The sequence below is a fragment of the Hyperoodon ampullatus genome, assembly GCF_949752795.1.
Source record: "Hyperoodon ampullatus genome assembly, chromosome: 3".
Lineage (NCBI taxonomy): Eukaryota > Metazoa > Chordata > Mammalia > Artiodactyla > Ziphiidae > Hyperoodon > Hyperoodon ampullatus.
The window spans coordinates 43,224,497-43,251,388 of NC_136916.1; the positions used below are offsets into that span (position 1 = coordinate 43,224,497).

General features: G+C 42.3%; 1 protein-coding gene across 1 annotated transcript in view; it reads right to left on the bottom strand.

The window, feature by feature from the left end:
- The window catches only part of MYO5C (myosin VC), a gene marked incomplete at both ends in the record, with an annotated part of 99,201 nt that extends 95,994 nt beyond the window's left edge, over positions 1–3,207 (bottom strand). Inside the window, one exon of the mRNA XM_079699076.1 lies at positions 3,183–3,207. Within this exon, the coding sequence (XP_079555202.1) occupies positions 3,183–3,207 (25 nt within the window). The remainder of the gene's footprint in view (positions 1–3,182) is intronic.
- Positions 3,208–26,892: the final 23,685 nt, after the last annotated feature.

Genomic DNA, 26,892 nt, shown 5'->3' on the forward strand with positions numbered 1-26,892 from the left:
CAGGCCAAAAGGAACAAGAATTGGGAAGCACTCACATGGAGACATGAAGTAGCACCCAGGAAAGCTCCTGAATCCAAAGGCTCAATAGCTCAGGATCCCAGATCTAGATGAAGCCTAAGAAGCCGTGCAGCGTCTAACCCTCATTTCCCAGAGAAAACTGGCCTCAGGACTCCAAGTTCTCCAAGAGCAGAGCTGAGATGAAACCCATATGTTGGGTGGTGGAGGTAATATGGCTGGTGCCTACAGTGGCATCTCCTTTCCACCTCCTTACATTCACAGGCCAAAGGAATATTGGTCCTCTGGCATTGTCCCTCAATGGGACAAATGGACCTTCTGAAGGTAATTGTCGAGTGTGTAAACTCTTGTAACAGGGAATGTTTGTGCCTTTAGGAGAGAATGCTGCACTTATTTATTTATTTATTTATTTAGGCTGCGTTGGGTCTTCGCGCGGGCTTTCTCTAGTTGCAGCGAGCAGGGGCTACTCTTCATTGCAGCGTGCAGGCTTCTCATTGCGGTGGCTTCTCTTGTTGTGGTGCACGGGCTTAGCTGCTCCACAGCATGTGGGATCTTCCCGGCCCAGGGCTTGAATCCATGTCCCCTGCATTGGCAGGCGGATTCTTAACCACTGCACCACTAGGGAAGCCCACTAGGAATGCTGCATTTTGCCTAAGTGCCTGCCATCCTTCTGAGTACAGTTCCTGGGCACTGAATTGGCACCAGGCATCATCCTTGACTCTGGGGATAGTCACAAACAAGACACTGCCCTTTGTGAATCTCTGCTTCTTAACAGCTGAGAGGGCAAACATTGTGATCAAATGACGTCCTGGATATGAGCCAGCTGAACACGTGGCTTGTGGACTGCTGGGGCCTTTCCACTGTGAGGAAATCTTCCCTTGGGTTGAGAGATCGCACCTTCAGGAGTTTTCAGTTACAAAAAAATTCTGGGCAATAATTATGACATTTTACTTTTCTTCTTTATATTTTTATGTACTTTCTATAATTTGCATATTTTACTTTTATAATCAGAATATGCCATCTTTAAAGGCAAATATCAAAATATATGTTCACAAAAAGAATTGTACATGAACGTTCATAGTAACTTTCTTCATAATGGCTAAAAACTAGAAACAGACTCTATGTCCACTAACATGAGAGTAAATTAAAAAAACATAAAACTGTGGTATACTCATACAATGGAATACTACTTACCAATAAGAAGAATCAACTACTGATACAAGCAAGAACATGAATGAATCTCCAAAGTATTAGGCTGAGTTAAAGAAGCTGTACACAAACGAGTACCTTCTGTATGAGTCCTTTAAATGAAGTACTAGAACAGGTAAAACAAATACAATGTGGGGAAAAGAATCAGAACAGTAGTTGCCTCTGGGGGTAGGTGGGTCTGGGGAGGGAATCTTGTGGGGTGATGGCAACATTCTATACCTTGAAGGGGTCTGGGTTACATAAGTGTTAAGCCCTTTTTCAAACCTCAGAGAACACACACTTAAGATTTGTACCTTTCATTGTCTGGAAATTTTACAGAAATAACTAAACAGGGCTTCCCTGGTGGCGCAGTGGTTGAGAGTCCGCCTGCCGATGCAGGGGACACGGGTTCGTGCCCTGGTCCGGGAAGATCCCACATGCCGCGGAGCGGCTGGGCCCGTGAGCCATGGCCGCTGAGCGTCCGGAGCCTGTGCTCTGCAACGGGAGAGGCCACAACAGTGAAAGGCCCGCGTACCGCAAAAAAAAAAAGAACTAAACAATTATGGAACTCTTAACAATACGCATACTAATATTTAGGAGGACATGTATTGATGTATGCAATTACACTAAAACGCTTCAAAAAATAAGATGGGCTGAGGACTGAAGTATAAAAAGATGGACAGACATGTGATATAACAAATATGATAAAATATTCATGCTAGAATCTAGGTGGTGGGACAGATACTCACCATAAAATTTTTTCAACTTTTTTGTATACTTTAAATTTTCATAATAAGATGTTGAAGGAAATAAAGAATAAGTATAAAACAAAGTTTGGGGTGTCAGGACTAGACTAGGACAAAGTTGGTTGAGGAGCACATTTATTAAACTACTATTTAATACAAGCTGCCTCACTTATCAAACAAAAAATATACGTATATCATTGGTTGAATATCAATCATGACTCCCTAAGTTATTTGGGTTTGCTTTAATTTTTGACAGCTAGCTAAGAGCAGAAGTTTGCTGAAATGTGGCACGGGATAAGTGACACTTGTGAGAGAGAAAGGGAGGGAAAGGGAAAGAGAGAGGGAGGGAAAGGGAAAGAGAGAGAAAATGGAAGAATGACTTGGCGGGCAAAGACACACACTCAGAGACACGCACCCATGCAAATAGGTGGAGAGAAGCCTCACAAGCACACTGACACACACACCCACACTCCACACATACTTGTTGCCATGGACTACTATTTTCTATGTCAGGTCTGCTCTTGAAAGTATTTATTGCGAACCTCATAAAGCTGAAATCATTAATACTTTTTTATAGGATAATATTTTTATGATAATTGGGAATATCTCATTTATCAAGAATTGGCCACTACAGAATTTTATAGCTGAAAGGGTCCCAGGAGATTGTCTACTCCAAGCTGTCAAAGTTCTTTTCAAAGCTTGCTTCAAATGAAATGGTGGTAGCCCACCATGTTCTGCAGCTGAGGTCCCTCAGGCCCTTCCATGGAAACCTGAGGCTCTGAGAAGTGATGCAAGTCACTAAGCTAACCCAAGGCCTTTGTTTTCCTGATCCCCAAACTCAAGCCCAGAGAGGTAAATAACTCACCAAATACCACACAGAGAATCTCAAAGGCCAGGACTCCACGGAGCCAGAGCTTGGGACTCCTTCTTTGAACTACTTGTTAATTAAATGAGTCTGGCTCTGAAAATAATCCTGAACTCTCAACTGCAGCCATCTACCTGAGAGTGCACAGGCTGGTCTGTTTCAGCTAAAAGTAGCCTTAAATGCATTAGGACGTATGGAACCAAAAGTCTGCTTCTCTTCTGGCGTGAACACAAATGGCTTCCTCAGCCCCGGATTCCCCAGGCTGCGCACACCCAGCCAGGCCTGATGCCTCTGCCGGCAAGGCTGTCGGCTGGTTTAGGGCCCCGCAGCTGAGACCCAGCCTGGTAAGTAAACATGCCCATGTTTACCTGGTTCCACCTCAGTTACACCCATTCCGTCCCTCCCTTCTGCCTCACATTCCTCAACCCACAAGGCAATGCTTCAAAACGGAGAGAGAGCTAACTGCAGTGTCTGGACAAACGACATGACCAGCTCTCATAGGACCTCCCCAGGGTGGCTCCTTCTTGTGGGTTAGGAGCCTCCTGACTCAGGTCACTTGCCAAGCCCTCCGGGGGCTGCCTGCAGCAGGGCCAGGAGAGCAGCAAGGCCTGCCGCCCACGCCTGTCCTGGGAATCTTCCCCTGTGGAGGGAGATCATGGTGCATCCACATCCGGGGAGGCTCCGGAATGAGGCAAAGGCTTCAGGAGGAAGGGACACGTCCTCAGGAACAGGCCAAATCCGCCCACCCCACACACTCAGATATGACGAGAGTGGCATCTTCTCATGTCTCCCGCCTATTTGAGGGGTCTACTGGCATCAGCCACAGAAATGGCTTGGAGACTTTACATGGCGTATGGGATGACAGGGGTTTTCTCCTAGCCACTCTCTGGACTGGAAGGGGGTCTCCACGTCCTCAGTCAGCCAGGCCAGAGCAGCGACACCACGCTCCCTCTCTTCTCCTCTTCACTCGTCCCTCCAGGCCTTCCCAGCTCCCCAGCCTCCTCCTGTGTCTCCCAAGGTCCCTCCCGGCCTCTCCTCATGACAGGCTGTTTCTGGAGAGTTTCACCCATTCCCGCAGCTTCCACGACTGCCCTGGCACCTGTGCACCACTGAGGCCTCCAGCCCAGATCTCTCAGTGGGTCTAGAGCACATTTCCAACTGTCTCCCAGACGTCAGCCCCTAAATGTCCTCTGACACTCACAAATCCCAAGCTTGAGTGATCATTATGCCTGCCCCACACACAATCTTCCTCCTCAGTTCTCTTGCCCGTCAAATCAGAAACCTGGGACAGTGCTGGACGGCCTCTCCCTCCTTCCCTTAGCCCGCAGCAATCAAATGGTTATCAGGTGCTAGGACGCCTATATGTACACAGGTCTCACCTGTCTGCCCCATCCACCCACAATGCCGTGGCCATCAATCAGCTCCCCCTATGCTGCTCCCACTAACCTTCTCTTGATGGGTACCACGACCTGCGGAATGCTTCCTCAACCAGGCTGAGTACTGGTTTCTGTGGATAGACAGATTCCTTTACCCACACCTGAATCAGAATTTCCGCGGGTGGGGCCCAGCAAGATGAAAGTTCCCCCTGACGGATTCTGATGAACATCCAGGCCTAGGAACCACAGTCCTAGCCAGTTTTCCTACTCAGGCCTCACCTTCTTTTCAATCCATCCTCTTCCTGCTGCCACCCAAACCACCAGCAGTTTCTACAACATGCCAAGCTCTTCCTGGCTCTCTGCTATGCACTTCTGTTCCTTCCACCCTCAGTGCCATCCCTCCTCTCCCCATCTGTGAGCAAACTGCTCTGAGCAGTCGAGAGTCAGCTCAAGATTCCCACCTTCGTACTTTCCCCACCACCCTCCACCCCAGGCAGGACTGGATGCTTCCTCTTTAGCGCTCTCTGCTCCCTTTCCAGGTTTCAGGTAGCTTCCCATCTCCCCCACTGGCATGTGAGCTTCAAGAGCCTTGTCTTTGTGCTCTGGAACTCAATACAATGATTTCCCCACGGCTAGCACTCCATAAAAACATCTACTGAACAAAAACTCAAATTCCAAGTAGTTTGCACCAATAAACTTGGTATTTTAGTCTTTATGTCCCTTTTTTACTCTTTTGAACTATCCATATATAATACAATAGAAAAATCTAATTTTCCAGGGTGGTTAATGTCATATAGAAATCTAAAAGCTGCTTAGAATAGCTAAATGGAAAGTTATTAAACTGAGCTTTGACTTTATTTTAGACAGAGGCCCTGGACTGCATTTCTCTTGACCTTACATATCTGAGTTTCTGCAGAATTTCTGTGAAGATGTCCTGTGAGTTCCTCAAGCACAAGGAAGAAAAAGAGATGGGTGAAGGATAATATGATTTGTGAATCTGTGGCTAAAACCTGAGTTCTGGTTAATTAGAAAGGTCTTTAGAGGCACGCTATACAGCTCTACTGCCTCACCCTCCATTCATCACTTTCACCAGTATCTTAGATAAAAAACCAGAACACATGTGTATCAAATATGCAGATAAAATGATCAGCTAAAGATGATCAAGATACAAAAAGGTTTTTAAAAAGCTTCAAAAAGATTTTGACAAGTTGCAGAACATTAAACACTAAACAACAAGATGGAAAATTTAAAAGGAATAAATGTAAAGTCCAATAGTTAGGTACCAAAAATTAACTGTATTACAATAGTATCAATATAAAAAACAACTTTTATTAAGCATTATGTGTCAGATATTGTGCTAAGGATTTTACACAGGTAATTTAATCCTTACAATTACTGGTAAGACTTAAATCCATTCTACGGGTGTGGAAATTCAAGAGAAACTAAGTAACTTGCTCAATGTCATCCAGTTAGCAGAACCAAGACTTAGCCCCAGCCACCATGCATGTGCATTCCAGGGGCAGCATATAGCAGCTCTGCTTAAAACAAACAGAACACTGACTTAATGCTCGCCTACACTGAGGGCAGCTCACAGGAGGCTGCAAACCCACAAGTTCCACGGTACTCTGGCTGAGCAGACCAGATCTAGAGAATAGTGCCACAAAGATAGGCATCAAGGAATTGAAATTCACCCAGAGGATGGTGGCCTTGATGGTGAAGGGTCTGGAATGATGCTGCAAGAGAAAAAGCTGGTGGTATCGTCACTCTCCTCAAGCTCTCAGTCCTGCCCACAGCTCATTCTAAAGAGCTCCATGTCTTTCAACTCCTGCCACCCAGCCTCAGGTCCACCATTACCTTCTGAAGCTATTCCATGCCTGGTGCCTTTCTTACATCTTCAGATTCCAGTCCTCCACCAGTTCCATCCCTTCAGCCTGTGACCATACCCAGGTGTCCCCTCTCTCCCTCACAGTTCTACTAAAAGAGAAGCAATGCCAAGGACCTCCTGGTGGCCAAATCCCATGACACTTCCTCAGCCTCCATCCTCCTTGACTTCTCTGCAGCTCTAGAACTGACTGCTGAATTGTTATTGATACACATGGTCTTCTTACTTTGCATATTTTATATGTTTATGATCACAGAGCAGATGCATTTTTGTGCTGTCATTTTCCACATAACATAAACATTTTCCCATGTTGTTATGAACTCTTCACAGTAGCTTTTTTTTTTTTTTTGTGGTACGAGGGCCTCTCACTGTTGTGGAGCACAGGCTCTGGACGCACAGGCTCAGCGGCCATGGCTCATGGGCCCAGCCGCTCCGCGGCATGTGGGATCTTCCCGGACCGGGGCACGAACCCGTGTCCCCTGCATCGGCAGGCGGACTTTCAACCACTGAGCCACCAGGGAAGCCCCACAGTAGCATTTTTAATGGCTTCATACTATTCTATTCTTCTATCTATAATTCGCATAACTCTAGCCCTCTTCCTGGACATTGGGGTTGGTTCCATTTTAGTTATTAGAAGGAATAATCTGATAAATAACCAGATGTCAGAGGAGGCAGCTATGAAATGAATGGACTTTCCAAAAATCCTCTGTGTGTTGGGGGAAAGGTCAGATCCCTTGAAGAGAAGGAAGATGATAAGGTCGTTGAATAAGGTGGTGAGAGTAGGAGGTATTAAGAAGATAGGTGTTTAATCCTAGCTCCATCACTTCTATGTAACCTTAGGCAACTTACTTAACCTGAGCCATTTGTAAAAATGGGATAGCAATAACTAACACATGGCATTGTTTATTCAGATTAAATGAAAGACGTTCTGAGGATAAAGTTCACAGAGTTCTGAGGATGCCATCTGGCACATAAGAAGTACTCAGTGACTATAAGATAAAAGTAACTATCATCAACATCATCATCGTCATGACCATAGCTCTTTCCGAAAGCAAAAAAACTCATTCATTCATGCATGCACACATCAAACATTTACTGAGTCCCTACTGCTCCCTGTTCTCTAGAAACCCTTGGTCAACAGGGGAGACAGAGTTAAGGAGCTGTTATAAGTCATCATGAAAAGTGCCTGGATGGAGGGCCTGGCTGCAAAGATTTCTCAGAAGACGCACTGCTCAACAATGTGACTGACAAGGGGTTAATATCCAAAATACACAAACAGCTCATACAACTCAATATAAAACAAACAAACAACCCAATCAAAAAATGGGCAGAAGACCTCAATAGACATTTCTCCAAAGAAGACACACTGATGGCCAATGGGCACACGAAAAGATGCTCAACATTGCTAATGACTAGCAATTAATTAATTATTAGAGAAATGCAAATCAAAACCATAACAAGGTATCACCTCATACTGACCAGAATGGCCGTCATCTAAAAGTCTACAACTGGGACTTCCCTGGTGGTACAGTGGTTAAGAATCCACCTGCCAATGCAGGGGACACGGGTTCGAGCCCTGGTCCGGGAAGATCCCACATGCCACGGAGCAACTAAGGCCATGCGCCACAACTACTGAAGCCCACATGCCTAGACCCCGCGCTCCGCAACAGGAGAAGCCACCGCAGTGAGAAGCCCACGCACCACAAGGAAGAGTAGCCCCCTCTCGCCGCAACTAGAGAAAGACCGCATGCAGCAACAAAGACCCAACGCAGCCAAAAGTAAATAAATAAATTTATTTATTTAAAAAAAATAGTCTACAGCTAATAAGTGCTGGAGAGGGTGTGGAGAAAAAAACCCTCCTACACTGTTGGTGGGAATGTAAATTGATGCAGCCACTATGGAAAACATTATTGAGGTTCCTTAGAGCTACCGTATGATCCAGCAATCCCACTCCTGGGCATATATCCAGAAAAGATGAAAACTCTCATTCGAAAAGATACAGGTACCCCAATGTTCATAGCAGCACTATTTACAATAGCCAAGACATGGAAAGTGCCTATCAACAAACGACTGGTTTAAGAAGATATGATATATATATATATATATATATCTCACACACAAAAGACTGTGTATATATACATATATATATATATTACTCAGCAGTAAAAAAGAATGAAATATTGCCATTTGCAGCAACATGGATGGACCTAGAGAATATCATAGTAAGTCAGAGAAAGACAAATATTATATATCATTTATATGTAGAATATAAAAAATAATACAAATGAATCTATATACAAAACAGAAATAGACTCACATAGTAAACAAACTTATGGTTACAAAGGGGAAAAGGAGAGGAGGAGGGAGAGATAAATTAAGAGTATGGGATTAACAGATACAAACTACTATACATAAGATAGACAAGCAAAAAGGATTTACTGTATAACACAGGGAACTGTATTCAATATCTTGTATTAACCTATCATGGAAAATAATATGAATAACTTTGCTGTATACCTGAAACGAACACAATATTGTAAATCAACTATACTTTGATTAAAACAATAGGAAAGAAGAAGAGGCACTGCTCAAATTGAATTTGAAAGGTGCAGGCACCGGTGAGCAGAACAGACATAGAGTGGTGACACTGCAGGATGGCAAGAAGTGAGCCAAGGTAGGAGCTGGCAGGCAGCGGGGGCAGATACAGAGGCGGGGCCTTGTGGCTGGTCAGTGAGTCTGAAAGTGACAGGGGCCTCCAGAGGGGCTCAATTAGAGGATGGCCAGACCGGTTTTTCTCAAGAGAGATTTCAAACACTGGAACTGCTGAACAGCAGCAAATGCTCTCAACATTTCTAAGGCACGTTGCCAAAGAGCTTTGGAAAAGGGGTGGGTCGTTTTACACTTCAACTGGCAGCAAGTACTCTCAACACACTTCCTCCCTAGTATCCCCTTTCTCAGAACCTCTCTTCCTGTGGTTCCCGTGCCAGGCCTCCCATGTCCCCCTCCCCGTGATGGCTCCATCTGCAGCCCCTCTGCCTCCTTTCCTCCCTGAACAGATGCATCCCCAGTGTCCTGTCTTGGCCCTCTTCTCTCCCTTGATGAGGTCCTCATGCCTGGGCTTCAATTACTACCTTTGGGGAAAACTCCTGGCCCATCTTCTATACCAACCTCCAACCACTCAGGGCACTCTCCCTTGGAAGCCCCTTCACCACATCAACCCCCGCAGGTACAAACCTTGCCTCATGACTTCCCTAACGTCTCCTCCTCCTGAAGTCCCTGCGTCAACAGCACCAGCCTGCTTGGATCTTTCAGAGTCTAACCTCATGTCAGCCTTGGGTCACCCCTCTCCCTCACACGCCCCAGTGCCATCTCCCATCCTCACCTACCTCTCCATGCTCTCTGCGAGCTCCTTCCATCCTCCATGCCTAACACTGCAGCCCTAATTTTTTTCCCGTGCACTTAGGATGAGCTGAGAATTCAGCTACCTGGCTCCAGCCTCTCTCCCATGGGCACAGAGTCTCATGGTCACTGCTGGCATATCTGACTTACACCACCCCGGATCCTGTCATCCCCATTAAAATCTTCAATGGACTATAAAGCCCTGACCTAACTCTTTGGCTGCCATGACTCTCCCCTGCTAAGCCCCATCCCCCAGCAGGCTCCTCCATGCCTTCCAGGCCTCAGCAGATTGAATTACTTGACATTTCTCACTCATCAGAAAACTCCCTGAGGCAAGACTAATCATTTAAAATTTCTTTTTCTAACCTTCCCCAAGCATAGTGTTTTATATACAAAAAGTGCTAAACAAATGTTTTATGGGAGATAATATGCCTGTCTTCAATGCAGGAAGGGAAATTAGTCAGGGGCCAGGCAGGTAACAGCAGTGTAAAGTGGGTGAGTGGGGCAGCGGGCAGATCATAGGGTGGGTCTGGATGTCACACAGGAACTGGCTGCCACACCCGGATCCCTGAATGGACAGCCCACCCATCACCCTGCTACAGGGTGACTACTTGCCTCTGAGTGCAGCAATGGGTTTCAGGTTGTTTTAAAACATTATGTGACTAAGATTGTGCAGGGAAACAGAGCATTCTTGCGGGTTCACTGTGGCCAAGGTTCCCCCGTCACAAACTTTGACTTAGACTAATTGGCTAGATCTGCAGACTCGGGAGTGTGGGAGGGAGTGGGAGGGAAGCAAGGGAGAGAGCTTAAGATTTTTGCGTCAGTTTAAGGAAGAACTCTTTAACAAAGAAGTTCTCTAAAACCTAAACAGGCAGCTCCACAAATGGGGGAGCTTCCCACCTCTGGAACTGACAAAGTGGAGGCTGATTGGACACTGGGAAGGGAGGTGCCTGGACACAGGTGCTTACTTGGACACGAAGTGGGTAGAGATGGCCATCAAGACTTCTTCTGGCTCTGCGATTCTCAGTCTTTGTCCATCCAAGCTCACCTCTAGAAAACTCTTCCATATTAGTTTTCCTACATTGTGCCTGGTACCTAGTTGGTATTTAATAAATATTTGTGGCATGAGTCACTTGATGACAGGGGTATTCACACCTGTGTATTTTTGCTTCAGGAAAAATTGTTACTTAGAATGGATTAATCAGCATTTTCCTCCGACCTCCAAAGTATCTTCCAAGTATAGTTTTTTTCAAGAATTTATTTTTAGCTCCAGTAAGCTGAAGATCTAAGAAGCATTGCTGGATATTTGATGTCTCACATTCTCACTGGTAAAACTATTCTAACACTGCCATTTAGAACTCTAGTTAACAGAGGGGGAAATACTGTTTGGTTAATTTGTATTTGTACTGTTAACTAATTAAAGTAGAAGAAAAAACACTTGCTTAAACCATTGAAACAATTTACAGCCATCGTTTATATCTACAGCAAAAGTGTCTCTTTAATATAAAGCTAGGGCACTTGTCAGGGGAAATGGATGAATTCTAGTCTCATCTATCTGAATACTGGGTACCATAGATTTCCCCCACTGGGGTACAGGAGTATCTGGCTTTATGGCTATTCGAGTGGATTTTTTCCAACACTTTCACACTTTTTATCCAAATAATTAACCAAGTTCATCTCAGAAGGTTCTGGGCACCAGGTGGGTATCCTGGCCTTCGCAGAGAAGCGGGGAGCCCTCGTTTCCGGGAAGAGGAGGTTTCAGAGGAATGCTCTAGAGTGATTCCCGGACTTGGGGTGTACATGAAAGGGTTTTTTTTATAAGCTGTAAAGCACCTTATAAATGTGAGTAAAGAGTCTGTGACTGCAGTGTCAGGATCCCTGGATTCCCAGGAGCCCTCAACTTCTACTACGGGTAAGGCCTGGGCCACACTCCCAAGCACCCGCAGCTTCAGGCACCAGATGAACTTAAGTACACGCGCAGGTATTTTGAAGACCCGGGAATTCTAGAAAGCATCCTGAATACTGCGGTCCGAGCTTCTGTGCCGAGTTGTTCAAGAGGGAAGATTACAGACGCTATTCTTCGCCCGTGTCTGAGGTTTCTGAGTTTCCGTGGGCAAGTCTGATTCCCTCTGTGGCGCGGGAGAAGGGACGGACCCGCAACTCCTGGACACCGGGAAGCTCGGGTCCGGCCGGCGAAGCAGCCCCTAGCACTCGGTCTTCCCATCCCGAGGGGACCCAGGCTCCCGGGGGGCGCCTTCCCCACGGATAGGGACCCGAGCTATCGGCGGGGCGGGGGTACGACGCTCCCCGGACCCCCATTGTCTCCGCGGCCCCTCCCCGCGGCGAGCGCGCCAGGTGCACAGGTGTGGGCCGGGCGCCAGTTACAGTCAGCACTAGCGCCCGGCCGCTTCCCTCCCGCGCGCCTTCCCTTAGGTCGGGCCACCCTGCCTACCTGCGTGTACAGCTCGGCCACCGCCATGGGCGCGAGAGGACAGCTCGAGGGCTGCGGAGGTGCAAGGCTCGGGGGCTGGGCCGGCGGCTCTGTGGCCCCGGGGCAGGTAACCGTCGCTGCGGGCCCCGCAAATCAGCGCTGGGCCATCTTGCGGAAGAAGTTTCCCAGAAACCGACTAACTTTGCCGAGGGTTGGCGGCCCCAGAGGCGAGAAGTCGCGGATTGGTCCTTCCCGGCCCGTGGCGAGGCCTCGCTGTGATTGGCGGGGCGGGGGCTGCGGGCGCGGCGCCCCTCCTCCGAGCGGGTTCCCGCGCCGAAGTGGGTCCACCTGGCTGGGGCCGAATGCTCAGCCGAGAACCTGCGAGTAAGGTGATTCGCTGGCTCTCGAGGAAGGAAGCAGGTGTGTTCCGAGGCGTTCCCGACCCAAGTTTTAGCTCCCTTAGGTCTCAACGGGCTCATTGGAAAGAGCAGAGGATGTAACCATTTGCATAGAAAGTCCAAGAGAATCAGCCACTAGAACTTGTTAAAGAGTTCAGCCAAGTGACTATATTCAAAATCAGATTTTAAAGTGAATGTTTCCTTTGTATGAGCAATAACCGGTTAGAAAATAAGATATTTGAAATATAAACAAAACTATAAAGTGTCCACTAACAAAAATGCACTTGGCCTTTGTGGAGAAAATGTTTGAATTTCTCTTCAAGGGTATAAAAGAAGGCCCGAATAAATGGGGAAATGTGCTATTCTCATGGATGGGAATATTTAACCTTGTACAGGTGTCAGTTGTACCCAAATTAATATATAAGCCTAATACAATTGGAATCAAAATCCTAGCAGGGGGACTTGCCTGGTGGCACAGTGGTGGTTGGGAATCTGCCTGCCATTGCAGGGGACATGGGTTCGAGCCCTGGTCCGGGAAGATCCCACATGGGGCAGAGCAACTAAGCCCGTGGGCCACAACTACTGAGCCTGCATGCCACAACTACTGAGCCTGCATACCACAACTACTGAAACCTGTGCGCCTAGAGCCCATGCTCCCCAACAAAGAGAAGCCACCGCAATGAGAAGCCCGCACACTGCAATGAAGAGTAGCACTGGCTCGCCACAACTAGAGGTAGCCCGCGCACAGCAACAAAGACCCAACACAGCCAAAAAATAAATTAAATAAAAATTTAAAAAATCCTAGCAGGACTTTTGGAGAATTGTAAAGTGATTTTGTATTTTTTAAAGAATAATAAAAGTCTGTGTATAATTAAGACAATGCTCAAAACAAAAAACAAAGAGATTAGCCCTACCGTGTATTAAGGGATATCACAAAGCCATGGTCATTAAAACAACGTGACACCGGCATGGGAATGGATAAATGAATAATGGAACAGAATGGAGTCCACCAACAGGACCCTGCGTTATATAGTGGCCTGGAGAACCAGAGGAGGAAGGGAAAGATTATTTAATAGAAGGGCCATTATATGAAAAAAATATAAAAATAAAAGCAAGTGCATGGCAAACAGTACACTCAAAAATAAACTCTAGATGGATTCATGATTAAAACTTAAAAGTAAAATGAGGAAATTACTAGAAAAGATATAGGGGTAATATCTTTTAAACGTTGGGTTAAGAAAGAATGAGTTAAGATACAACGTAGCACAGCTATAGAAGGAAAGAAATGATAGATTTGAGGTCATCAAAATGAAAGATTTCTGTTCAGTGAAGAACACCATTTGCAAAGAAAGCCAACAGATTAGGAAATATATTTGCAATTTAAAAAACAAGTGATTAATATCTAGAATATTAATCTAGAGTATATAAGAAACTACTGTAAATTGGTTAAAGAAAAGATAGGAACTCCAGTTTTAAATATTGGACAATTAGCAAAGGAAATGAATAGGCAATTTTCACATGGGGATGCTCAAATGGGTGGTTAGCATATAAAGAGATGTTAACTTTATTAGTAGAGAAATACAAATGAAAACAATGAGATCACTTCACATCCATAATGGCAACAATATTTAGGTTGGACAAAATCATATGCTGCCTAGGATGTGAGAAAACAAGAACGTTTTTGCTCACACAGCTGGTGGGAACTATACAGTCATCCCTTGGTATTTGGGGGAGGATTGGTCCCAGGACACCCAAGGATACCAAACTCCTTGGATGCTCAAGTCCCTAATATATTGATATAATAGCATGGTATTTGCATATAACCTACACACATCCTTCTGTATATTTTAAATCATCTCTAGATTACTTATAATACCTAATACAATGGAAATGCTATGTAAATAGTTGCTGAAGCATGGAAATTCAAGTTTTGCTTTTTTTGAAATTTCTGGAATTAAAAAGTGTATATTTTGGATCTGAGGTGGTTGAATCTGTGTTTGCAGAACCTGTGGATATGGAGGGCTGACTGTACTGATCCTCCCATTTAAGAGAACAATTTGAGAATATTTATTGAAAATAAATTCAGGCAGAAAAATTCTCACATAGTCACCCAAAGAGATAATTATGTAGATGTTCATCACAACACAGTTCTATATCAAAGAGTTGGAAACACTTAAATATCCATCAAAAGGGGTATGAATAAGTAAAATAGTGTATACATACAACGTAAAACTGTACAGCTGCTAGTAGGAATGGACATGATCTACCTATACCACTCTGAGAGATATAAAAAACAATGCTGAATAGATGTCTAGCACAAGTCATATATTTATGTATTTTTTGTTATTTTTTTATTTTATTTTTTACACATCTTTACTGGAGTATAATTGCTTCACAATGCTGTGCTAGTTTCTGTTGTACAACAAAGTGAATCAGCCGTATGCATACAAGTGTCCCCATATCTCCTCCCTCTTGAGCCTGCCTCCCACCCCCTCATCCCACCCTTCTAAGTCGTTGCAAATCACTGAGCTGATCTCCCTGTGCTATGCCGTTGCTTCCCACTAGCTATCTATTTTACATTTGGTAGTGTATACATGTCAATGCTACTCTCACTTCGCCCCAACTTCCCCTTCCTCCCCCGTCCCCGTGTCCTCAAGTCCATTCTCTACATCTGCATCTTTATTCCTGCCCTGCCACTAAGTTCATCAGTGCCATTTTTTTTAGATTCCATATATATGCATCAGCATACGGTATTTGTTTTTCTCTTCCTGACTTACTTCACTCTGTATGACAGACTCTAGGTCCATCCACCTCACTACAAATAACTCAATTTTGTTCCTTTTTATGGCTGAGTAATATTCCATTGTATATATGTGCCATATCTTCTTTATCCATTCATCTGTCTATAGACATTTAGGTTGCTTCCATGTCCTGTCTATTGTAAATAGTGCTGCAATGAACATATATATTTTAAAACTCACAGAAACTGCAATACTATATGTTGTCCATGGATACCAGCATGTGTAAATAAAAGTGTGGATGATAACTTGCAAAGTCATCCATTAAATATATAAAAGTGGATATTCATGAGGTTGAAGGAAGTGAGACTGGGTATAAAGAAAAAAGGGAAACCAAAAATTTGAAAAAGGGCTTGACATGGACGAACCACAATAGGTGCCAGAAAAAGAGAATTATGGTAAATTCAATTTTGTACACTTATTTTTCAAAATAACATAAAAAAAAGAAAAGGCATAAAGTGGGTAGAGACAGCTGCGTGGTTCCTCAGAGTTAAGAAAGGAATCCAAATGTCTAACTACTTTTTTCTTTATTTTTAAATTAAAAAAAATTTTTTTTTTGGCCATGCTGCATGGCTTGCAGAATTTTAGTTCCCTGACCAGGGACTGAACCTGGGCCACAGCAGTGAAAGCGCCAAGTCCTAACCACTGGACCACCAGGGAATTCCCTACGTTTTCCTTTAAATAGAAATTTTAGTGAAGAATAAAATTATATACAGAAAAGTGCACAAATAGTAAATGTATAGCTCAATGTATTCTTATACAACACACTCAAGTAACCACCACCCAACCCAGACAGAACATTTTCAACATCCTCAAACCTTCAATGTCCCTTCTAGCCATTACCCCTCAAAGATAACCGATGTTATGACTTCTATCACCACGAGTTAGTTTTACCTATTTTGGATGTTTTTATAAATGGAATCATGTTTGTAATTTTTTGCATTGGTTTTTTACATGACATTTATCCATGCTGTTGCATGTAGCTGTAGTTTGCTATTTTTTGTCACATACAGTATTCCACTGTATAAATATTTTACAATTTAATTATTCATTCTCTTATTGATAAATATTTGGGTTCTTTCAGTTTGTGGTGGTGAGGCTCTGGGCAAGCTGCCCCAGTATGTGCTGCTCTGGCATGTGGATTATTTTTAGCTGAAAAGAAGCAGGGCCCAAAAGACTACAGAAGAACCTTTGAACTCCCACCCTTGCTGCCTGAAAGAATTTAAGATAGAGGCCTGTCCCAGGAAGAAGCTATCACCATAGACAACTATAGTAAAGTATGAATTAGGTGTGGCAGGCAGGGAGGAACCTAGCAAGGTCTGTTTACTCAAAGTCCTCTCGGTGCCCAGTTGCCTTTGGATGGGCCAGCAAATATTTATTTACCAAACATCAACTATTTTTATCTTCCTGAAATTACCTTACTTCCTTTTCAAGTCTCAGATCCCCCCACCTCCTTCTTCTTAGTCCAGAATATATATATACCTCATCTTGCCTTGCTGTCTTTGGAATACTTCATGCATATGTGGTTTCCCCATGCACATGTAATAAGTTTGATTTTTTCCTGTTTATCAGCTTTTTTTCATTTTAATTGCCAGCCCAAAGAACTAAAAGAAGAAAACTCCTCTCCCCAAAGTGGCTATTATGAATAATGCTGGTATGAACCTTTTTTATATGGGTCTTTTTATATGGGTCTATGAACTTTTTATATGCACAGATCTATTTCTGTTGGGTACATAAAAGGAATGGGATTGCTGGATCATAAGGTATGCAATGCTCAACTTTAATAGATATTGAAAGAGTTTTCAAAACTTGTATGAATTTCTACCTCTATCAACAGTATATGAAATTTTCAGTTGCTTAATATCCTCACCAACCTTGACATGTCCGTTTTTTAAATGTTTGCCTTTCTAATGATGTGTTGTGATATCTCATTGTGGTTTCACTTTGCATTTCCACGATGACACTTTGTTGACCATATTGGTGTTCTCTTTTGTGAAATATCTGTTCGAGCCTTTAGGCCACTTCGATTGCTATTTAAATAGAAGTTCTATTTTCAGCCCCACATCACTTTGTGTTGCTGTCTCTGAGTTCTATTCCCGAGTGTTTCAGACTTCTGCTCTGTGAACTAGGCTACTACTTTGGACTGCCCACCTTTGCAAGTTTAGGTTCAGCCTTCCTGTCATTTATGAAAATAAGCAACAATTGTCTGGTTTTCATCCTCCAAAATTTGTTGTCACTTCTCTTCCGTTCTCTTTCTTATATTGTGTTTATCATCATTTATGGGCATTTCAGGAGGAAAGGAAGGTCAATAAAAGCATTGAATCCACCATCTTTCTTTATATATTTTGGTCACAAATCCTTTATCAGATATATTATTTGCAAATATTTTGTCCCACTGTGTAGATTATCTTTCCATTTTCTTCATGGTGTCTTTTGCAGTACAAACTTCCAAATTTTGATGAAGCCGATTTATCTATTCTTTTTCTTTTATGGATCATGCTTTGGGTATTGTATCTAAGAAATCTTTGCCTACCTTAAAGTCACAAAAATTTTCTTCTACAAGTTTCATACTTTCAGCTCTAACATTTAAGACTATGATCCATTTTGGGTTAATTTTTGTGTGTGCTATTGAGGTAAGGGTCTAAATTAATCTCTTTCTACATTTGGATATTGAATTGCTCCGGCATCACTTATTGAAAAGAATTGTATTGAATTTCCTTGACAGCCTTGTCAAAAATCAGTTGACCATAATTTCAGGATGTTCATTTCTGTTCCATAGATTTTATGTCAACACATATGCCAGTACCATCCGTGCCTGTCTTGACGACTGTAGCGTCAAAGCTTTGAAATTGGAAGGTGTAATTCCTCCAACTTTGTTTTCCTTTTTCAAAATTGTTTTGACTATTCAGAGTCCTTTGCATTTTCATATAAATTTTATATAAATTTTAATTTCAGCTTGGGATTTTATTAGGGACTGTGTTGAATCTGTATTTCAATTTGGGGAGAACTGCCATCTTAGTAGCACCGAGTATTCTAATTCATGGAATTCCTCTTATTCCTAGTTTATAAGATTTTTTAAAAAACATTCAATGGGATTTTGTTAAATGCTTTCTCTGCATCTATTGAGATGATCATGTGGGGTTTGTCCTCTATTCTATTGATATGGTGTATTATATTAATTGATTTTTGAATGTGAAATCAACTTTGCATTCCTGGGATAGACCCCACTTGATCATGGTATGTAATCCTGTTTATGTATTGCTGGATTTGGTTTGTAATGTTTTCGGTTTCGTAATGTTTTTTGCTCTATTTTCATGAGGAGTGTTGGTCTGTAGTTTTCTTCTCTTGTGGTGTATTTTGTTTGCCTTTGCTGTCAAAGTTGGTTGGTGTTATTTCATCTCTAAATATTTGATAAGAGTTGCCAATAAAGCCATCTGGGCCTGGTCTTTTCTTTATAAGATTATTAATTACTCATTTAATTTTTTTTACTTATACATATATTCAGAGTTTTATATCTTTTTGAGTCAGTTTTCATAATTTGTATCTTTCTAGGAATTTGTCCATTTCATTTAAGCTGTTTAATTTGTTGGTGTGAAGTCATTCATGGTATTCTACTATAATTCTTTTCATTTTGTTAGGGTCTCTGTAGCAGGGCTGGTACTAAAGTGAGGTGCCTAGGGGGAGGTTACTCATTCTCAGGTACTGAGCTTGTATTTGCCTGACCCTGCCTCTCTAAATTTTGCACCCTAGAAATGATGATGCTCAGAAATGTTGTTCCCTCTTTCATTCCTGATTTTGGTAATTTATATCTTTTCTCTTTTTGTGTGGTTAATCTGGATATGAGTTTGTCATTTTATTAATCTTTTCATCAGTTTCATTAATTTCATAAATTTTTATCTTTTGTTTTCCATTTCATTGATCTCCACTCTAACCTTTAGTATTTCCTTCTGCTTGCATTGGGTTTAGTTTGTTCTTTTCTTTTTCCTAGGTTCTTAGGATATAATCTTAAATTATTGATTTGAGACATGTCTTCTTTTCTAATAAAGGCAAACAATTTCCTTCTATAACCTGCTTTGGTTACATCCCATAAACTTTGATTTGTTGCATTTTTGTTTTTTTCAACTCAGAATATTTTCTAACTTCCTTTGTGATTTCTTCTTTGTTATTTAGAAGTGTCTTACTTAATTTCCAAATACTTGCATATTTTGCAAATTTCCTTCAGTTGTTTTCTAATTTGATTCTGTTGATTTCTAATTTGATTCCATTCTCTATTGTAGTCAGAGATTTCAATGTGATTTCAATATTGTTAAGTGTACTAAGATTTTTTCATTGTCTTGCATATAATTTATCCTGAAGAATGATCTGTGTGCTTGAAAAGAATATGGGTAAAATGTTCTATAAATGTCAGTTAGATCAAAGTGCTTGATATTATTTTCAAGTCTTCCATATTCTTGCTGATTTCCTGTCTAGTTGTGCTAATTTTTGAGAATAGGATATTGATGGCTCCAACTATTGCTGAGTTGTCAATTCTCCTTTCAATTTTGTCACACTTACTTCATGTATCTCGGGGTTCTGTTAGGTGTCTACAGTTTTTTTTTTTTTTAAAACAAGGACTCAGGCAAGGCTTATTTCTTTCTCATATAGAAGGTGGACACAGGAGTCTGAGTTGGGGTGGTAATCTCAGTGCCAGGGACAAAGAAACTTCTGTTTTGTGCTTCCAATATCCTTCAAACAAATGGCCCAAGATTGCTCCCCACATGTTGCATTTAAGTGAAATGGGCCTGGGAAGATCTGTTCCTTCTCAGGCCACTTGGTCACATGACCACACCTAGTAGCAAAGGAGCCTGGGAAATGTAGGTTTTGACTGAAAGAAGGGAGAATGGATATTAATCTCTGACTGCCCTTCTTTGGGAAAATCTGGGCAAGTTGGGGAGTGGACAGACACTGCAAGGGAATCATAGTGGAATGGGAACAGAAAAATAGCATTCACTAAGATCTGGATCTGGTGAAAGATAACTCACCAAGATCTGGGCCAGGCTCCCCATGCACTGAGCAGTGAGTCTCTAGATCGGCACGTGGCATGACTGGGCTCAGCCACTGTCCTTCATTTCTGCTTCTTATGTGCCTTTTTTTCTCTTCCCACCACAAACTGCCTGCTTCTCTTAATTTATCCAGGGTACATTTATAACTGCTATATCTTTGTGATGAATTGACTTTTATCATTATGAAATGTCCTTTTTTTTCTCTAGAATTTTTTATTTTTTTGTCTGAGTCTATTTTGTCTATTTTGTAGTATAGTGTGAAGTCAGGGAAACTGATTCCTCCAGCTCCGTTTTTCTTTCTCAAGATTGTTTTGGCTATTTGGGGTCTTTTGTGTTTCCACACAAACTGTGAAATTTTTTTTCTAGTTCTGTGAAAAATGTCAGTGGTAGTTTGATAGGGATTGCATTGAATCTGCAGATTGCTTTGGGTAGTACAGTCACTTTCACAATGTTGATTCTTCCAATCCAAGAACATGGTATATCTCTCCATCTATTTGTATCATCTTTAATTTCCTTCATCAGTGTCTTATAATTTTCTGCATACAGGTCTTTTGTCTCCTTAGGTAGGTTTATTCCTAGATATTTTATTCTTTTTGTTGCAATGGTAAATGGGAGTGTTTTCTTAATTTTCTTAATTTCACTTTCAGATCATTAGTGTATAGGAATGCAAAATATTTCTGTGCATTAATTTTGTATCCTGCTACTTTACCAAATTCATTGATTAGCTCTAGTAGTTTTCTGGTAGCATCTTTAGGATTCTCTATGTATAGTATCATGTCATCTGCAAACAGTGACAGCTTTACTTCTTCTTTTCCGATTTGGATTCCTTTTATTTCTTTTTCTTCTCTGATCGCTGTGGCTAAAACTTCCAAAACTACATTGAATAATAGTGGTGAGAGTGGGCAACCTTGTCTCATTCCTGATCTTAGTGGAAATGGTTTCAGTTTATCACCACTGAGGATGATGTTGGCTGTGGGTTTGTCATACATGGCCTTTATTATGTTGAGGTAAGTTCCCTCTATGCCTACTTTCTAGAGGGTTTTTATCATAAATGGGTGTTGAATTTTGTTGAAAGCTTTCTCTGCATCTATTGAGATGATCATATGGTTTTTCTCCTTCAATTTGTTAATATGGTGTATCACGTTGATTGATTTGCATATATTGAAGAATACTTGCATTCCTGGGATAAACCCCACTTGATAACGCTATATGATCCTTTTAATGTGCTGTTGGATCCTGCTTGCTAGTATTTTGTTGAGGACTTTTGCATCTATGTTCATCAGTGATATTGGCCTGTAGTTTTCTTTCTTTGTGACATCTTTGTCTGGTTTTGGTATCAGGGTGATGGTGGCCTCGTAGAATGAGTTTGGGAGTGTTCCTCCCTCTGGTATATTTTGGAAGAGTTTGAGAAGGATAGGTGTTAGCTCTTCTCTAAATGTTTCACAGAATTCACTTGTGAAGCTATCTGGTGCTGGGCTTTTGTTTGTTCAAAGATTTTTAATCACAGTTTCAATTTCAATGCTTGTGATTGGTCTGTTCATATTTTCTATTTCTTCCTGGTTCAGTCTCAGAACGTTGTGCATTTCTAAGAATTTTTCCATTTCTTCCAGGTTGTCCATTTTATTGGCATAGAGTTGCTTGTAGCAATCTCTCATGATCCTTTGTATTTCTGCAGTGTTAGTTGTTACTTCTCCTTTTTCATTTCTAATTCTATTGATTTGAGTCTTCTCTCTTTTTTTCTTGATGAGTCTGGCTAATGGTTTATCAATTCTGTTTGTCTTCTCAAAGAACCAGCTTTTAGTTTTATTGATCTTTGCTATCGTTTCCTTCATTTCTTTTACATTTATTTCTGATCTGATCTTTATGATTTCTTTCCTTCTGCTAACTTTGGGGTTTTTTTGTTCGTCTTTCTCTAATTGCTTTAGGTATAAGGTTAGGTTGTTTATTTGAGATGTTTCTTGTTTCTTAAGGTAGGATTGTGTTGCTATAAACTACCCTCTTAGAACTGTTTTTGCTGCATCCCATAGGTTTTGGGTTGTCGTGTTTTCATTGTCATTTGTTTCTAGGTATTTTTAAATTTCCTCTTTGATTTCTTCAGTGATCTCTTGGTTATTAAGTAGTGTCCTGTTTAGCCTCCATGTGTTTTTATTTTTTACAGATTTTTTCCTGTAATTGATATCTAGTTTCATAGCATTGTGGTCGGTAAAGATACTTGATACAATTTCAATTTTCTTAAATTTACCAAGGTTTGATTTGTGACCCAAGATATGATCTATCCCGGAGAATGTTCCATGAGCACTTGAGAAGAAAGTGTATTCTGTTGTTTTTGGACGGAATGTCCTATAAATATAAATTAAGTCCATCTTGTTTAATGTATCATTTACAGCTTGTGTTTCCTTATTTATTTTCATTTTGGATGATCCGTCCATTGGTGAAACTGGGGTGTTAAAGTCCCCTACTATGATTGTGTTACTGTCAATTTCCCCTTTTATGGCTGTTAGTATTTGCCTTATGTATTGAGGTGCTCCTATGTTGGGTGCATAAATATTTACAATTGTTACATCTTCTTCTTGGATTGATCCCTTGATCATTATGTAGTGTCCTTGTCTCTTGTAATAGTCTTTGTTTTAAAGTCTATTTTGTCTGATATGAGAATTGCTACTCCAGCTTTCTTTTGATTTCCATTTGCATGGAATATCTTTTTCCATCCCCTCACTTTCAGTCTGTATGTGTCCCTAGGTCTAAAGTGGCTCTCTTGTAGACAGTATATATACGGGTCTTGTTTTTGTATCCATTCAGCCAGTCCATGTCTTTTGGTTGGAGCATTTAATCCATTTACATTAGAGTTAATTATTGATATGTATATTACCATTTTCTTAATTGTTTTGGGTTTGTTATTGTAGGTCTTTTTCTTCTCTTGTGTTTCCTGCCTAGAGAAGTTCCTTTAGCATTTGTTGTAAGGCTGGTTTGGTGGTGCTGTATTCTCTTAGCTTTTGCTTGTCTGTAAAGGTTTTAATTTCTCCATCAAATCTGAATGAGATCCTTGCTCACAGATCCTTGTAGAGTAATCTTGGTTGTAGGTTTTTCCCCTTCATCACTTTAAATATGGCCTGCCATTCCCTTCTGGCTTGCAGAGTTTCTGCTGAAAGATCAGCCGTTAACCTTATGGGGATCCCCTTGTGTGTTATTTGTTGTATTTCCCCTGCTGCTTTTTTTTTTTGTTGTTGTTGTTGTTGTTTTTTGCGGTACGCAGGCCTCTCACCATTGCGGCCTCTCCCATTGCGGAGCACAGGCTCCAGACACGCAGGTCCAGCAGCCATGGCTCACGGGCCCAGCCGCTCCGCAGCATGCAGGATCCTCCCAGACCGGGACACAAACCCGTGTCTCCTGCATCGGCAGGCGGACCCTCAACCACTGCGCCACCAGGGAAGCCCTCCCCTGCTGCTTTTAATATTTTTTCTGTGTATTTAATTTTTGATAGTTTGATTAATATGTGTCTTGGCGTATTTCTCCTTGGATTTATCCTGTATGGGACTCCCTGTGCTTCCTGGACTTGATTAACTATTTCCTTTCCCGTATTAGGGAAGTTTTCAACTATAATCTCTTCAAATATTTTCTCAGTCCCTTTCTTTTTTTCTTCTTCTTCTGGGACCCCCATAATTTGAATGTTGGTGTGTTTAATGTTGTCCCAGAGGTCTCTGAGACTGTCCTCAGTTCTTTTCATTCTTTTTTCTTTATTCTGCTCTGCAGTAGTTATTTCCACTATTTTATCTTCCACCTCACTTATCCGTTCTTCTGCCTCAGTTATTCTATTGATCCCTTCTAGAAAATTTTTAATTATATTTATTGTATTGTTCATCACTGTTTGTCTGTTTAGTTCGCCTAGGTCCTTGTTAAACGTTTCTTGTATTTTCTCCATTCTATTTCCGAGATTTTGGATCATCTTTACTATCATTATTCTGAATTCTTTTTCAGGTAGACTATCTATTTCCTCTTCATTTGTTAGGTCTGGTGGGTTTTTGCCTTGCTCCTTCATCTGCTGTGTGTTTCTTTGTCTTCTCATTTTGCTTAACTTACTGTGTTTGGGATCTCCTTTTCACAGGCTGTAGGTTCGTAGTTTCCGTTGTTTTTGGTGTCTGTCCCCAGTGGCTAAGTTTGGTTCAGTGAGTTGTGCAGGCTTCCCGGTGGAGAGGACTAGTGCCTGTGTTCTGGTGGATGAGGCTGGATCTTGTCTTTCTGGTGGGCAGGTCCACGTCTGGTGGTGTGTTTTGGGGTGTCTGTGGCCTTATTATGATTTTAGGCAGCTGCTCTGCTAATGGATGGGGTTGTGTGCCTGTCTTGCTAGTTGTTTGGCATAGGGTGTCCAGCACTGTAGCTTGCTGTTCGTTGAGTGGAGCTGGGTCTTGGCATTGAGATGGAGCTCTCTGGGAGATTTTCACCGTTTGATATTACGTGGAGCTGGTCTCTTGTGGACCAACTTCCTGAACTTGGCTCTCCCACCTCAGAGGCACAGCCCTGACGCCTGGCTGGAGCACCAAGAGCCTGTCATCCACATGGCTCAGAATAAAAGGGAGAATAAGAAAGAAAGAAACAAGAAGATAAAATAAAATAAAATAAAGTTAATAAAATAAAAAATAATTATTAAAAAAATTTTTTTAAGTAATAAAACAAAAAGAAGAGAGCAGCCGAACCGAAAAACAAATCCACCAATGATAACAAGTGCTAAAAACTATACTAAAAAACCCCAGAAAACAAAAATACGGACAGACAGAACCCTAGGACAAATGGCAAAAGCAAAGCTATATAGACAAAACCACACACGGAAGCATACACATACACACTCACAAAAAGAGAAAAAGGGAAAAAAATATATATATCGTTGCTCCCAAAATCTACCTCCACAATTTGGGATGATTTGTTGTCTATTCAGGTATTCCACAGATGCAGGGTACATCACGTTGACTGTGGAGATTTAATCTGCTGCTCCTGAGGCTGCTGGGAGAGATTTCCCTTTCTCTTTGTTCGCACAGCTCCTGGGGTTCAGGTTTGGATTGGCCCCGCCTCTGCATGTAGGTCACCTCAGGGTGTCTGTTCTTTCCTCAGACAGGACGGGGTTAAAGGAGCAGCTGATTCGGGGCCTCTGGCTCACTCAGGCTGGGGGGAGGGAGAGGTACGGAGTGCAGGGTGAGCCTGCGGCAGCAGAGGCCAGCGTGACGTTGCACCAGCCTGAGATGTGCTGTGTGTTCTCCTGGGGAAGTTGTCCCTGGATCACGGGACCCTGGCAGTGGCGGGCTGCACAGGCTCCCAGGAGGGGAGGTGTGGATAGTGACCTGTGCTTGCACACAGGCTTCTTGGTGGCTGCAGCAGCAGTCTTAGCATCTCATGCTAAGGGGTCCGCGCTGATGGTCGCGGCTCCCGCCCATCTCTGTAGCTCCTTTAAGCAGTGCTCTTAATCTGCTCTCCTTGCGCACCAGGAAACAAAGAGGCAAGAAAAAGTCTCTTGCCTCTTCAGCAGCTCCAGACTTTTTCCCGTACTCCCTCCCTGCCAGCCGTGGCGCACTAGCCCCCTTCAGGCTGTGTTCACGCAGCCAACCCCAGTCCTCTCCCTGGGATCCGACCTCCAAAGCCAGAGCCTCAGCTGCCAGCCCCCACCCGTCCCAATGGGTGAGCAGACAAGCCTCTCAAGCTGGTGAGTGGTGGTCGGCACCGATCCTCTGTGTGGGAATCTCTCTGCTTTGCCCTCTGCACCCCTGTTGCTGCACTCTCCTCCGTGGCTCCGAAGCTTCCCCCCTCCACCACCCGCAGTCTCTGCGTGCAAAGGGCCTTCCTAGTATGTGGAAACCTTTCGTTCTTCACAGCTCCCTCCCACTGGTGCAGGTTCCGTCCCTATTCTTTGTCTCTGTTTTTTTTCTTTTGCCCTACCCAGGTACATGGGGGAGTTTCTTGCCTTTTGGGAGGTTTGAGGTCTTCTGCCAGCATTCAGTAGGTGGTCTGTAGGAATTGTTCCACATGTAGATGTATTTCTGATGTATTTGTAAGGAGGAAGGTGATCTCCGCGTCTTACTCTTCCACCATCTTGAAGCTCCCCCCTTCTGCCCATTTTTAAGTGGATTGTTTTTTTGATATTGAGTTATATGAGCTGCTTGTATGTTTTAGATATTAACCCCATGTTGGTTATAGCATTTGCAAATATTTTCTCCCATTCCATAGGTATCTTTTTGTTTTGATGATGGTTTCCTTTGCTGTGAAAAAGCTTTCAAGTCTGATTAGGCCCTATTTGTTTATTTTCGCTTTTATTTCTTTTGCCTTGGGAAACTGATCTAAGAAAATTTTGCTATGATTTATGTCCAAAGATGTTTTGCCTATGTTCTCTTCTGGGAGTTTTACGGTGTCATGTCTTATATTTAGGTCTTTAAACCATTTGGAGTTTATTTTTGCATATGGTGTGAGAGAGTGTTCTAATTTCATTGATTTATATGTTGCTGTCCAGCTTTCCCAATACCACTTGTTGGAGAGGCTCTTTTCTCCATTGTATGTTCTTGCCCCCTTTTTTGTAGGTAGATGTGTGGGTTTATTTCTGGGCCTTCTATTCTGTCCCACTGTGCTATATATCTGTTTTTTTGCCAGTGCCACACTGTTTTGATTACTGTAGCTTTGTAGTATTGTCTGAAGTCTGAGAGGGTTATGCTTTCAGCTTTGTTCTTTTTCCTCAGGATTGCTTTGGCAGTTCTGGGTCTTCTGTGGTTCCATAT